The 11583-nt window shown below is 61.1% G+C and overlaps 1 protein-coding gene across 4 annotated transcripts; it reads right to left on the minus strand.

Moving 5' to 3' along the window:
* Positions 1 to 4293: 4293 nt before the first annotated feature.
* On the minus strand, positions 4294 to 10679 carry CD40 (CD40 molecule). 4 transcript variants are annotated; one of them, XM_069033991.1, is made up of 9 exons: positions 10063 to 10156; positions 8727 to 8808; positions 8031 to 8156; positions 7789 to 7932; positions 7463 to 7562; positions 6482 to 6543; positions 6134 to 6232; positions 5686 to 5711; positions 4294 to 5295 (listed from the first exon to the last, which is right to left on the minus strand). In XM_069033991.1, exons 1-9 carry the CDS (start codon positions 10108 to 10110, stop codon positions 5218 to 5220), a joined length of 765 nt encoding a protein of 254 aa, XP_068890092.1. In that variant the 5' UTR covers positions 10111 to 10156; the 3' UTR covers positions 4294 to 5217. The 4 variants fall into 4 exon arrangements, with proteins under 4 accessions (XP_068890092.1, XP_068890090.1, XP_068890094.1 ...); XM_069033989.1 differs by having other exon boundaries at positions 4298 to 5373; XM_069033993.1 differs by lacking the exon at positions 10063 to 10156 and adding an exon at positions 10622 to 10679 and having other exon boundaries at positions 4300 to 5373.
* Positions 10680 to 11583: the final 904 nt, after the last annotated feature.

Here is an 11583-nt window from a genome sequence, read left to right on the forward strand (position 1 = left end):
GCGGCCTGGGGGCAGCTGCCATGTGCTGAACACTGTGGGGCCATGCCCCACAAACCCCTGCTGTGGGACATGCCAGAGGCACAAGGAGGGCATATGGAGCAGTGGTGGGACACGGTTCTGATGGTGGCTGGTGCATCCCAAGCTGGAGTGTGTGGCAGTGACCATGGCTACAAGTGGGGTGCCAAGGCAAGCAGGCGTAGTGGGACGGCAAGAAGCCCTTCACCCCAGTGGGCAGTGTGGGCACAGAGGCAGCAGCCCCTGATGGGGGCCGTCCTCCCCCCTCACAGCTGCCCACTTCCTTTTCCAACAGGTGAGCTCTGCCCAGCCTCGCTATCTCCCCATTCTGAGGCTGCTCCCTTGGGGCTGGGACTGCTGCTGGAGCTGTATGGCAGGGCTCCTGAACCAGCCCCAACCTGGAGCCATCTCATGTGCCACCTCTGGCCACAGCCATCTCTTTCCTTTAATTGATTGTAGAAAGCAATTTACAAAATACAAACTTCTGCTTGTGCCAAGCCCTGCATGTCCAGGCAAAGCCTAATTTCACAGTAAAATTTCAAGTGCAATGCATGGCTTTTCCCAGCACCAGTCCATGCCCAAGCCAAGAGCTTTTCAGTCTGCATAGGCTGTGCTGAGCAGCCCAGAAATGGCTTTGCACTGCCCTGCAGAGCACGCAGCTTGCTGGGCTGGCTGTCACAATAGCCATGGCAGCTCTGCCAGCACTCACTTCTGGGCTGGTGCTGCCTGGGTTGGCATGGCTGTGTGGGACCACCATGGCTGCAGCCCAGTCTGCAAAGAGCCAAAAGCCCCAGCTCTCCATGCAGCCAGCTGGATGATGCAAGGATCCTGCGTAGTCTGTGTGGCCATCAGGGAGGTGTCTCAGCAGGGCTGGCCAGAGCTGCAATGATGAGAGCTCAGATGAGAGATGGTGCTCCCAGCTCTATCTCCTTTCATGTCAAAGTCATAATTTCATGGTCAGGGTCTAGGAGGTTTGTACACACAGATGCATTAATTCTGCATTTAGTGATACAGGAATAATTGGTGTCACATCAATTAGATCAGTTCTTGGATACTGCAGTGATAAGTGCTGTGCAAAGGCCTCTGGGCTGCAGGATGTGAGGAATTCCAGCAGCGAGTGAGCCTGGTGGGGCTGGCAGGAGCAGGCAGAGTGAGGCTGGCAGCGATGTTGGGTACTCAGTGGTGGAGTGTCCAGCACTTTTGGCCTTTGCAGGAGAACAGTGAGGCCTGGGGCTCTCACGGTGGTCAGTGTGTGGGGCTGCTGTGCTGGGGGCTGCTGCACAGCCTGTGGGTGCAGGCCTCTGCTTGGGGAGGGGCTGGAAACTTGGCAAACCTCTGAGCCTAATGTCCCAGTTCCATCAAGGTGATCCTCTGTGTCAAGCCACTTGCTGGCCACCTTGTTCAGCATCATCAGCTGTATCCCTCATCCCTGTGGCATGGCTTTGCACACACGGTGGATTTCCTGGCTCGCTGCTGCCCGCCCCACCAGCTAATGGGATGAGGCTCAGGTGGGTCTGGGGCAGTGTGGAGACTCCCTGTGCTCACACTCCCACAGTACAGATCGGTGCCATCAGTCCCATCCCTGCTGCAAACTGTAGGCAGAGGTAATTTGCAGATGACAAATATCCCTGACAGTAAATATTTTTCCCACCCTCATCTTTCTACAAGCAGATAAGGTGGCAGCACTGTAGCAATACAGTTGCTGGAGGGAGACAAACTCTTTGGCAGACTTAAAAGTCTATTGTGTCCCCGCAATTATTTATAGATAAAGAGAAGAAAGCCAATAAGCAGAGAATGGAGCTGCACAACTGCATTTGTTATGACGATGATGATGTTATCTTTCCCTCACACCCACACACGCACATCTCCAGTGCATGGAAACTTGCTGCTGGCAACAATCAAATCCCTAACCAGGACAAGGCAGGACAGACTGGAAGTTTTACCCTCTCCTCACTGACATGTGCCCAGCCTCTTTTCTCCCAGTGAATCCACCACACAACTCCAGTGGCTTCTCTGGAATAGCACCTGCAGGGCCCCAGGGTGCCTCTCTTTCTGGCTGCAGGATGTGGAGACCAGGTGGTCTTTGTCCCTGTAAACGAGCCCCTGGCGTGCTGGATCCCTCGTGGTGACATGGGTCCAGGGTTGCCTGCAGGGAGTATGGGTCCTCACCACCTCATCCTCACCCAGGGTGTGGGTGCTCCCCACTGACGGCAGGGTGCAGGCGGACTCCGTCAGCTTTCCCTGTTCCGCATGGCCAGGACCTCCTCTCCCATCCCACACCACTACCGAGAACAGAAATGTGAGTGTTTGGAGGGATCTGGGATTAAAAGACATGGCAGGCAAGAGTGATGGAGGTCTCTGCAAATGAGTGCATTTCGGCAACCAGTGGAGCAGAGACACCTTGAGTGAGAAACATTGACTGCAGCGTGGGAAGAGGCTGGGAAGCACCATGTTCTCCCTGTTTAGTGAGCACTGCAGGAGCCAGTGGAGGAGATCAGGGCCCTGGCAGGGCTGGACTCACAGAAGGGAAGAACAAGGAAGCTGAGGGCTCAAGACCTGGAGTGCTACTGCACCAGGCATCGGGGTCCCTAGGTGACCTGTCACATGTGTGACACTGGGGCCCTTGACCAGCCCACGTCTCCCCATGTTCCAGGGTGCTCCATGGCATTGCTTGGCTCCTCCTGGGGCAGAAGTCCTGCACCTTCCCAGCGCACGCACAGCCACTGCTCCTCCCCAGCACTGGGGGTGAAGGAGGGGTGTGGGCTCCTGCCAAGTGCTCAGCCCTGTCTCAATGCGACCTCCACCCTGGGAAAGCCCCAGGGTGAGCTCTCCAGCTGGTGAGATATTGCCCAAGACAGTGACTGGGAACCCTTAACTGGAGAGTGGGATGATTTTTCACTGCTTCCTCATAATAAGAGGACAGGAGTAAGTGACTAGTACAGTCCGTTCACTCGGTAAAGATTTATACAATCACTTCATCCGGTAATTGGTATTCTGGGGAGAGAGAGCGAGCTGCAGCTCCAGCATCCGCCTCTATTTGTTTTATCTCTGTCTTTCTCTCTTTCTCTCCCCTTTTCAGAATGAGTAATTCTGTCCCTCACAATCCCATTTAAACAGAGCATTTGCAGAGTGAATAATTAGTTACATTCAATTAGGCCTCACACACTCTCCCTTCTCACTTTGGGGGACAGACGCACTAATGAGATGGTACATGTGTGACACACGGAAGCAGGCACTGCACATGCTGTGTGCCAGCAGGGAAGGGTCAGCGTTGGGGGAAGTGGGGACATGGCCCCAGAGAGATCAGCCTGCCATCTTGGGGAGACAGTCCTTTGGAAACCATCTGGGGCCAAAGGCTTAATGTTTGGGGCCAAAGGCTTAATGTTTGGGGCCAAAGGCTTTGCATCTGTGGCCCACATAACACCAGCCTTCTCCTCCACCGGAGTGGGATCACATCTGGCCCCAGAACTGGGTGTTCTCTGGGCTGGTGCCAAGGGAATGCTGCCCAGCCTGGGACCATCCCACCAGCACTGCCGGGAGTGCCAAGTCCTGAGAGGAGGGAAAGCTGCTGCCATATTTTTATCTCCCTTATTAAACCTAACATTAGGTTTTAAGAGGAGCATTAAATAATGTGCCACTGCCTGTACAGGCAAAGTTGCTCCATGCTCCAGCTGCTCCTGCTCTGGGATTTATAGCCTTTCTCATGCCATGCTGCCTGTGTTCAGGTAGTGGTGGGTCACAGGCTGAGGCTGCTCCCAGTACCTAAAGTCTGCAGTGGGCTCAGGGCCACTGCAGCCCCACACCAGTGCTTTGGAGCAAGTGGTGACTCCACTGCTACACCCCAGCACCCCGCACCGCCACCCTGCAGTGGGATGGACCCCACCTGTGCGTTTTACTGCCAGAGCAGAGGCCCAGAGGCGCGGGGCATGGAGCTACCTGCTGCAGGCAGCCCTGCCCGCATCCTCCATCTCCTCTGGCGTGGGACACGGGGAGGGCACGGCTATGCTGGGGGCAGCTCCTGCTGTGGGGGTCAGTGAGGGCAGCCACAGGGGACGCGCATGCACGGGAACGGGCCCAGCCAGGGTGTGCTGGGGAGGGCTTGGGGCCACGGTGCGGGTCAGCACAGCTGGTAGCGGCTCTTCCCTCCCTCCTCCGCTGGGAGCCTCTGCCTTGGGAGCACCCGCCCATTCCCAAAGCATCCTTCCCGGAACATCAGAGCTGGGAGCGCCGGTCCCGGGGGCACCGGGGGCTCTGGGTTGCTCACGCACAGGGGCCAGATAATCAATCCCGTTTAATCACAGGGTTTCGCCAGCGTGGGTGGAGGGTGACGGAGCGCGGCCGCTCCCGCACGTACGGGTGGGTGTGTGGGGGAACCGCGGGAGGGGGCCCCGCGCTGGGCAACCCCTTGGGCAGGGCCCCCCGTGCCCACCCGGAGCCTACGCGGGGCGGGACGGGGCGGGGCGGGCGGTGCCGGTCCCGCCCCGCGCAGCCCGCGCCGGTCCCGCAGCACCATCTCCCGGCCGCCGCACGCCGGTGTCTGCGCTCCGGGCCCGCCGCCGCCATCCCCGGCCCCTGTCCCACAGCAGAGCCGTGGGCCCGCCGGTCCTGCCTTTGTTCGTGCCACGGAGCCCGGCAGCGCTGGGCGGCATGGGGGGCCGGGGCCGGGACGGGGTGCCCTATCCGGGTGCCAGCACCGGGCCCTGCTCCAGCACAGGCAGCGCTTCCACAGCGCCTCAGACAGGTGACTGAGGTCTGCCGTGGTGGTCTCACACCAGCAGCCCTCCCATTCCCACCCCTGGCTTCTCCAGCACTCAGGGAGACCGGGCTCTGTGCTGGGGTCTTCCTGTCAGCAGTGACACTGCTGTGGCCAGGGGATGCACCGGGTTCTGCCAGGGCTCAGCAGGCGAGCAGCCACTGAGCAGCTGGGCTCCATTGCAGCACCTGGGCAGGAAGCAGGATGGGGTTCTGTTGCATGTCCCCATGCGGGCAGCCAAGCCTTGCTCCACCAGAGCAGCCCTGTGCAGGTGACCAGACCAGGAGTTGTGGTGGTATTCCCATGGGGTGGTTGTGCCATGGTCCACTGCAGCATCACATCATTTGCAGGCAGGCCAGATGCCAGATTTCCTCCCCAGCTGGAGAGGGGACAGAGGAGATGGTGCTGTCCTCAGTCTGTGTTCCTGTTGGAGGCAGTGCCCTGTGCCTTCACAGCATCTCCTGCTCCGAGATGCGGCTCTCCTTGCCATCTTCCTGGGCCACAGGCTGGCCCCTGAGTAGGGTCTCCTGCACAGGCAAGACATTCTCATCCTGCTCCGTGGGCTGCTGGGTATCTGGGTTCTCTCCGGGCTCCCCAGCCTCTATCTGCACAGGGGCAGGGGTCAGGGGCAAGCAGCTACATCCCCCCGCTCAGCACCCATGTCTTTCCACAGGTTCCTGCTACACTCCTGTGTAGGCCAGAGTATGGGTCCCTCCCAAATGCTCAGCACTTGCCAGCAGCACCCTTGGGTTGCCCCAGCCCTTGTCCTGCCCCAACCAGGCAGCCTAGTTCAGCCCCCACCCCTCCTGCATTGCAAAGCCACAGCCCCTGCTCTGCTGCTGGCACATCCCCAGCTGTGCCCTGGAGGGATCCCAACCCACCCAACCCACTGCTGGAGGGGGCTCTGGTAGACTCACCTCCTTTGGCACCCGTCGCCTGGAATCTGGATGGAAAGAGGGACAGAGAAGGCAATGTTCAGGGGCAAGTGCTCCTGCCCTGCAGGGAGCTTCCTGGGGTCAGAACCAGGGCTGGTGCTGCTGCACAGGTCCTGCAGCTCACATTATGCCTGCTGCTGCTGACAGGTTGGGCCTAACAGTGGGAGCTAGAATGGACTCGTGGGGCACCAGCACTGTCCCCCAAGAGCTGACCCAACTCGGGCTGCAGCAGTGCCAACACACCTGCTCCCAAAGACAGAGCAGGGCTCAGTGAACCCTTTCCTGGTGATGTCCCCAGAGGGGCTTCCCCACTCCCAGCAGAGCTGCTGCTGTCCTCCCTGGCTCAGCCCCTCAGCCCTTTACGGCCCCCTCTGGCCAAGGTTCTCCCTCCCTCAGCCAAGTCAGCACTTCCTGCGCTTTAGCCCCTCACCTGTGTGGACCAGGCAGTAAATGCAGACACCCACGAGGCACGTGACGACTGCAGCCGTGATGGGGATCAGCACTGACAGCGAGGAGCGCCTGCTCGACTCTGTGGGAGAAGATGGGGTCAGTGAGGCACCCACGGGACACCCAGCATAACACAGAGTGCTCTGTTCCAGCCCCACAGGGATCCCTCATAGAGACGAAGGGACACGAAGGCATCACACTGGCCACGCACTCAGACCTTCCTCTCCCAAAGACACCATGGACCAGGCCAGCTTTTCTGAGTGCTGCAGGAGCTGGAGCCCTGGGGGGTCTCTGCTTTGCACCGCATCAGCCCTGGGCACCAGGCACTTACCGCAGATCACATCCGAGGAGTTCGTCCCTTTCACCTTCATCACCAGCCCCTTTTCCTCACAACTGCAGGGAAGAACAAGACCATGTAACCACAGCAGTAACCCGAGTTCAGGGAATAGTTGGGGCTGGGCAGGCACCCGAGCTGCCCCAAAACACATCCTGCTCTGAGCCCGCTGAGCTCCAGCAGGGTGAGCAGGGGGACCCCCACTGACAGAATGATGCAGACAGCAGGAACACAGCAGGGTACCAACCCAGGAGCTTCGCCTGAAGTTGCTGAAACTGCTGAGGATGGGAACAAGTTTAGGGACAAGGCACAGGAGGGAGCAGACCTGCCCAGTCAGGGAAGGCCCCAGGGCTTGAGCACTGTAGCTGTGACAGAAAAGCTCAGATAGGCTACAAGTGGCTCTGTGGGGAAGTAATTTCTGGGCATGGATAAAAGCAAAGTGAAATCCAATGGCTGGCAGCTGAAGCAAGACTAATTCAGCTTGGAAATAAGGCTCATGTTTCTACCAGGAACTGCAATTAACCCTCAAGCAGCTTTCTAAAGACAGGGATGACCTGCCAGTTCATGGCATCCTCAAAGCAAAACTCCCCATGGAGAGGGCTTGTGCTTTGGCTGATGACTACAGCTACAGAGAGCACTGGGAGGGAGAACCTAAACAGGGCATGGGGCATCCCCATAGATCCTGATCCCTTGCTTCCAGCATGGATGACAACATGGACACCCCTGAAGGGACAAGCAGTCTGTGCACATACTGAGGGACAGACACAAGTGCCTGGATGTCTGCCTCGACCTCAGTCAGTGCTGCCCTGGACCTCACCATGCTCCTAGCTCTGTTCCTCTCACTCTGGCCCTACACCAGCCAGATGCTGTATCCCTCAGAGGCCAGCCCAGCTGTCCAGTCCCCAAGGCCACCAAGGAAACTGGCAGCAGAGGATGTGCTCACTGGGGCTGGTGGAAGGACGTGTACTCAGACAATACCTTGTCCAGGGATAGCACGGCTCCGTTTTAGAAGAGACGTTGGAGAAGGTGCCTTCTGCACAGGGTTCACAGGGGGATGACATCCGGTTCATGGCCTTGGCTGAAGAGAAGCAGAGGTGGCAGGAAGGTCAGTAGAGGCTGTGGGGCGTGAGTGCCTGAGGGGGCAAGGGGCTGCAGAGGAAAGGTGTGCAGCACGCCCTGTGGCAACAGCATGGCTCTCCCAAAGCCCTGCCAGGGGGCACCACGCCACGGGGAGCCCCCATGCCCTGAGGTTGGTGCTGACAGGGCATCAGTCCTGTTGAGTGGGAACAGCTTGTCAGACTTACCTGCCACGAAGCCAGAGCCAAGCTGGCAAGGCTGGTTCTCCACACAGGTCTGGCAGCTGATGTCAGAGCAGTGCATGCCGGCCTGGCACTGGCACACCGTGTTGTGTGTTGCATTTCCTTGCATCTTCACAGTGAGGCCAGCATCTGGGCAGAGGGAACATGGGCAAGCTGAGACATTGGGCAGGGAAGCCAGTCCCCCCAGTCCCCACAGGTTGGGGTCAGTGGGCACAGGGAGCACTTACTGCTTGCACAGATATCCTGAGGAGCACAGTGCTTCTCCTTGGTCCAGCTTGACTGATAGTGCCCGCTCTCACAGGGGGCACAGACAGAGTCTTCTGTTTCATTGCACTCAGAGACCAGCTTTTTCCCTGCAATAGAGGCTGGTGAGGAAGGGGCAAGGGGGCTTTCCCTCTCTCCAGACAGCACCTCTGCCAGCAGGACAGGGGAATGCTGGCAGCTGTAGATGCCAGGATTGCTGCAGCATTCTGCATGGTATCCAAGGCTGAAGGAGCCAGCTTGCCTGATGACTACAAACATTGCAAGGGAGGGAGGGCTGTGGGGCCACTCCAGCACTTCAGGGACTGGGAGATGACCTGACAGTGACAGCAGGAGGTGGCAAACACCATCACAATTTGCTACTGCCAGTGGCAGCACTCTCCCTGCAAAGCTGCCTTTGCCATGGGGTCCTGCAGCTGCAAGAGCACAAACAGTCCCAAGAGAGCTGCGGCACGTTTGGTGAGGTCCAGGGGGTGCCCTAGAGCACCCACAAGGTCCCAGTTGCTCTATCACTGAGATGACACAGGGAGGTGAAGCTGTCAGCATTGCTGTCAATGGGGTGGAGGGGCTCAGTCACACCGAGCAGAGCTTGCCCCGCTGTGGCCAGGCAGTAGGTCCTGGCACAGCCCAGCTGCGAGGTCCCCAGGAAAGGGTTTCCATACCTGGCTGACACCGGTTGCAGCATCTGCCCTTGTACATATACTGCTTATCAAAGCATGTTAAGGCATCACCAGGCTCCCAGCACTGGAAGAAATAAGACCTGTGAATTCATATCCAACGGTCCCACACCACCACGCTTCCACAGACGCTGCACCCTGAAGTGAGGGCTTCCTCACACCACTCTTCCCACACCTCCACTAACCACAGACCACAGCAGCCACCCACGCTGCCTGATGCCATCACTGCTGTCTTTGAAGTGGGGTGGCAGTGATTCTGGTAGAGTTGCTCCACATTTCCCCAGATTTCCTACCATAAGGTGATTGCACCCTGTGCCCCTGCCAACAGTACTGCAGCCTCACACAGAGGGAGCAGCGTTCACCAAGCTTTCACGCCCAGAGCACTGGCAGCCCCTTCCCAAGGCTGACACATCATCCCTGAGGGACAGGAAAGCCCCAGCCAAGCGCATTACCTATGCAAGCTTTGCCAGAGCCTGCCCTTGCTCCTCCTGGCAGGGGACTAGCTGCACAGGGAAGGGTAAAAAGGAGGCAGGGAATGAGCTCTCGGGCCAGACAGGATGCAGGAGGGCACCCGGAGCACCGTTCCTCTCACAGAGCCAGCCCCTCGCTGCCCATCCCAAGTAGCCCGGCAGCTCCTGGCAGATCCGCCCGAGCCTGGCCATCCTGGGGAGCGGGACGGGGGCTCCGGCAGAGAGCGGGGAAGAAAGGCCCGGGCCGAGGGTGCCATGGATGAGCAGCCAGCACGGCCGGGCGCTGCCCACCCCCGTGGGCACCTCGATCAGCCCCGGCTCGGAGACAGCGATGAGGCCGCGGGGCCGTCCCAGCCGTCACACCCGCCCCCATGGAACCGAGGAGAAGTGAAAGAGGCGCTGGAACCGGCTGCCGACACCCGCCCGACTGAGGGTCCCGGCCGAGGGCCCCGGGGCTCGCCGCTGCCCGTCCCCGCCCGTGGGGACCCCCGGGCCAGCAGGGCGCGGCTGGGCTGCCGGGCCCGCGCCATCGGTGGAAAGCGAAAGCGCGTGGGTAGAAGACCTGGAGAGGATCCGGGCAGTCCAGACAGCTCCTCCGCCCTGGCGCGGTCCCAGGAGACCGGACCGAGGGACCCGACCGGGCATCGCTGCCGGGTCCCGCCAACGCCACCCGCGCCCAGCCCCGGGGCTCCCCGGAGGGGGACGGCTGCGCCGAGGGGAAGGGCCGGAGCGGCCGGACCGTGCTCCTTCCCGGAAAGCCCGGCGGGACACAGACACAGGGATGGAGGGATCCCCTCAGCCTCTGCCCCTGTCCCGCTCCCAATCCATGGCCCGATCCCGGCCCCACTCACGCCCAGCAGCGCCGCGCAGAGCAGTCCCAAAAGCCCCAGCCGGTTCATTTCTCTGCGCCCCGGCCGTCGCCGCCGCCCTCCTAAGAACGCCTCGGTCCGTTCCCGCCCAGGAAGGGGCGTCGGGCCGCCCGCCCCGGGGCTTCCCCACCGGCCCCGGCTGGGGACAGCTCTCCGCCGGCCCCCCCGAGCCCCGCGCTGCCCGCCCGGCCTGCGGGCAGGCGCTGCCCCAGCCGGGACCCCCGGCCCGGGGTAACGGCCACAGACAGGAGCAGGGAGAGGGGTTGGCCGCGGTCCGCGGGGAGGGGTGCGCCCGTGCAGCCCCCCGGCAGGAGCTCCAGGTTTCACTTCTTCTTTCCGACAGCAGCTCAGAGAGGTTTTCTGATTTGTTTTTTTTTTTTTAGCCTTTAAGAGTCCCTGAGCTATCGCCCTGGAGAGCCCCTCTGGCTGCAACCCTGGAGAGCCCCCATAGCCGCCACGAGCCCTGGCCTCTGCGGAGTGTCCCCGCAGACACGTCAGCCCTGAAGGGGGAAGGGGCAACAGTGCTGAGGCCTCGCTGTACCTCCGTCTCAGTTCCCCAGAGAGGTTCCCAGTAACCTCTAGGGAATTTCCAGGATCCCTGCCCGCTCCGGAGACGTTCCCTGGGCTCCCCTTGGCATTGCGGTGGCTGGGCAGCGAACGGTGGCTCCTCAGCACCCCTCGGTGCCCCGGTCACTTACGGCACTGCCGCCCCGTCCTCCGCGGCCACATTGTGCCCACACTGCCGCGATGCCTGAGAGGACACACCGCAGCAGCCGCCTCCCCGGTCACGGCCTCGGCCCCAGCCGGAGGCTGGTGGCCACAATCGGCTATCGCCAGGTCACAGCTGCTCCCGGAGAGAAGGGCAGCGTGCTCCCCGCGGGCAGCGAGAATTGGGAACCCAGTGCTCTGGATTCCCCAGCCCAATGTCACTTCCCAGAACTGACTCACTCGGGAGCACGAAGGGTCCCTGGGGAATCTCGAGGGCAGAGGGGGCAGCCGCGGCGGGAAGGGGATTTCTGGGCCCGACTCCCGCGGGCCCGGCCTGGGAAATCCCCGCGGCGCCGGGCACTGCCTGAGCAGGGTCTCCTGTGGCCACGGGCTGTGAGCGCCTCTTGCTCCCGGGAGGCAGCGGGGGCCCGGTCCTCCCGGTCGGCAGGAGCTGCTCAGGCGGGAGCCCATACGAGAGCCCCCGGTCCCGCTACTGGGACAGCGGGACAGCGTATCGGGACAGCTGCTGCTCGGGGCGGCTCCGGGGCTGGCGGCGCAGCACCGGGACACCGCCCCTTGAACGGGGCAGGGGCACTCCGGTCCTGGCCCTGGCCCCGGGTCCGGTCTGATCCCGATGCCGGTACTGATCCAAACTCCGGTCCCCGTCCAGGTCTGATCCCAATCGCTGCCCCGGTCTGGGTCTGATCCATACCCCTACACGGGTCCCAGTCTGATCCCGACCCCGATTCCGGTCCCTGTCCCGGTCTGATCCCCACCCCGGTCCTGATCCTGACA

This window comes from Aphelocoma coerulescens, chromosome 20 (genome assembly GCF_041296385.1).
Source record: "Aphelocoma coerulescens isolate FSJ_1873_10779 chromosome 20, UR_Acoe_1.0, whole genome shotgun sequence".
Classification (NCBI taxonomy): Eukaryota; Metazoa; Chordata; class Aves; order Passeriformes; family Corvidae; genus Aphelocoma; species Aphelocoma coerulescens.

Coding starts and splice junctions, on each gene's coding strand:
- CD40 (XM_069033989.1), bottom strand. CDS start 10,110: ATGAACCGGCTGGGGCTTTTGGGACTGCTCTGCGCGGCGCTGCTGGGC. Junction 7,933..8,030: donor TCAGGATATCTGTGCAAGCA/GTAAGTGCTCCC, acceptor CCCTCTGCCCAG/ATGCTGGCCTCACTGTGAAG. Junction 5,374..5,685: donor GGCGACGGGTGCCAAAGGAG/GTGAGTCTACCA, acceptor GCCCCTGTGCAG/ATAGAGGCTGGGGAGCCCGG.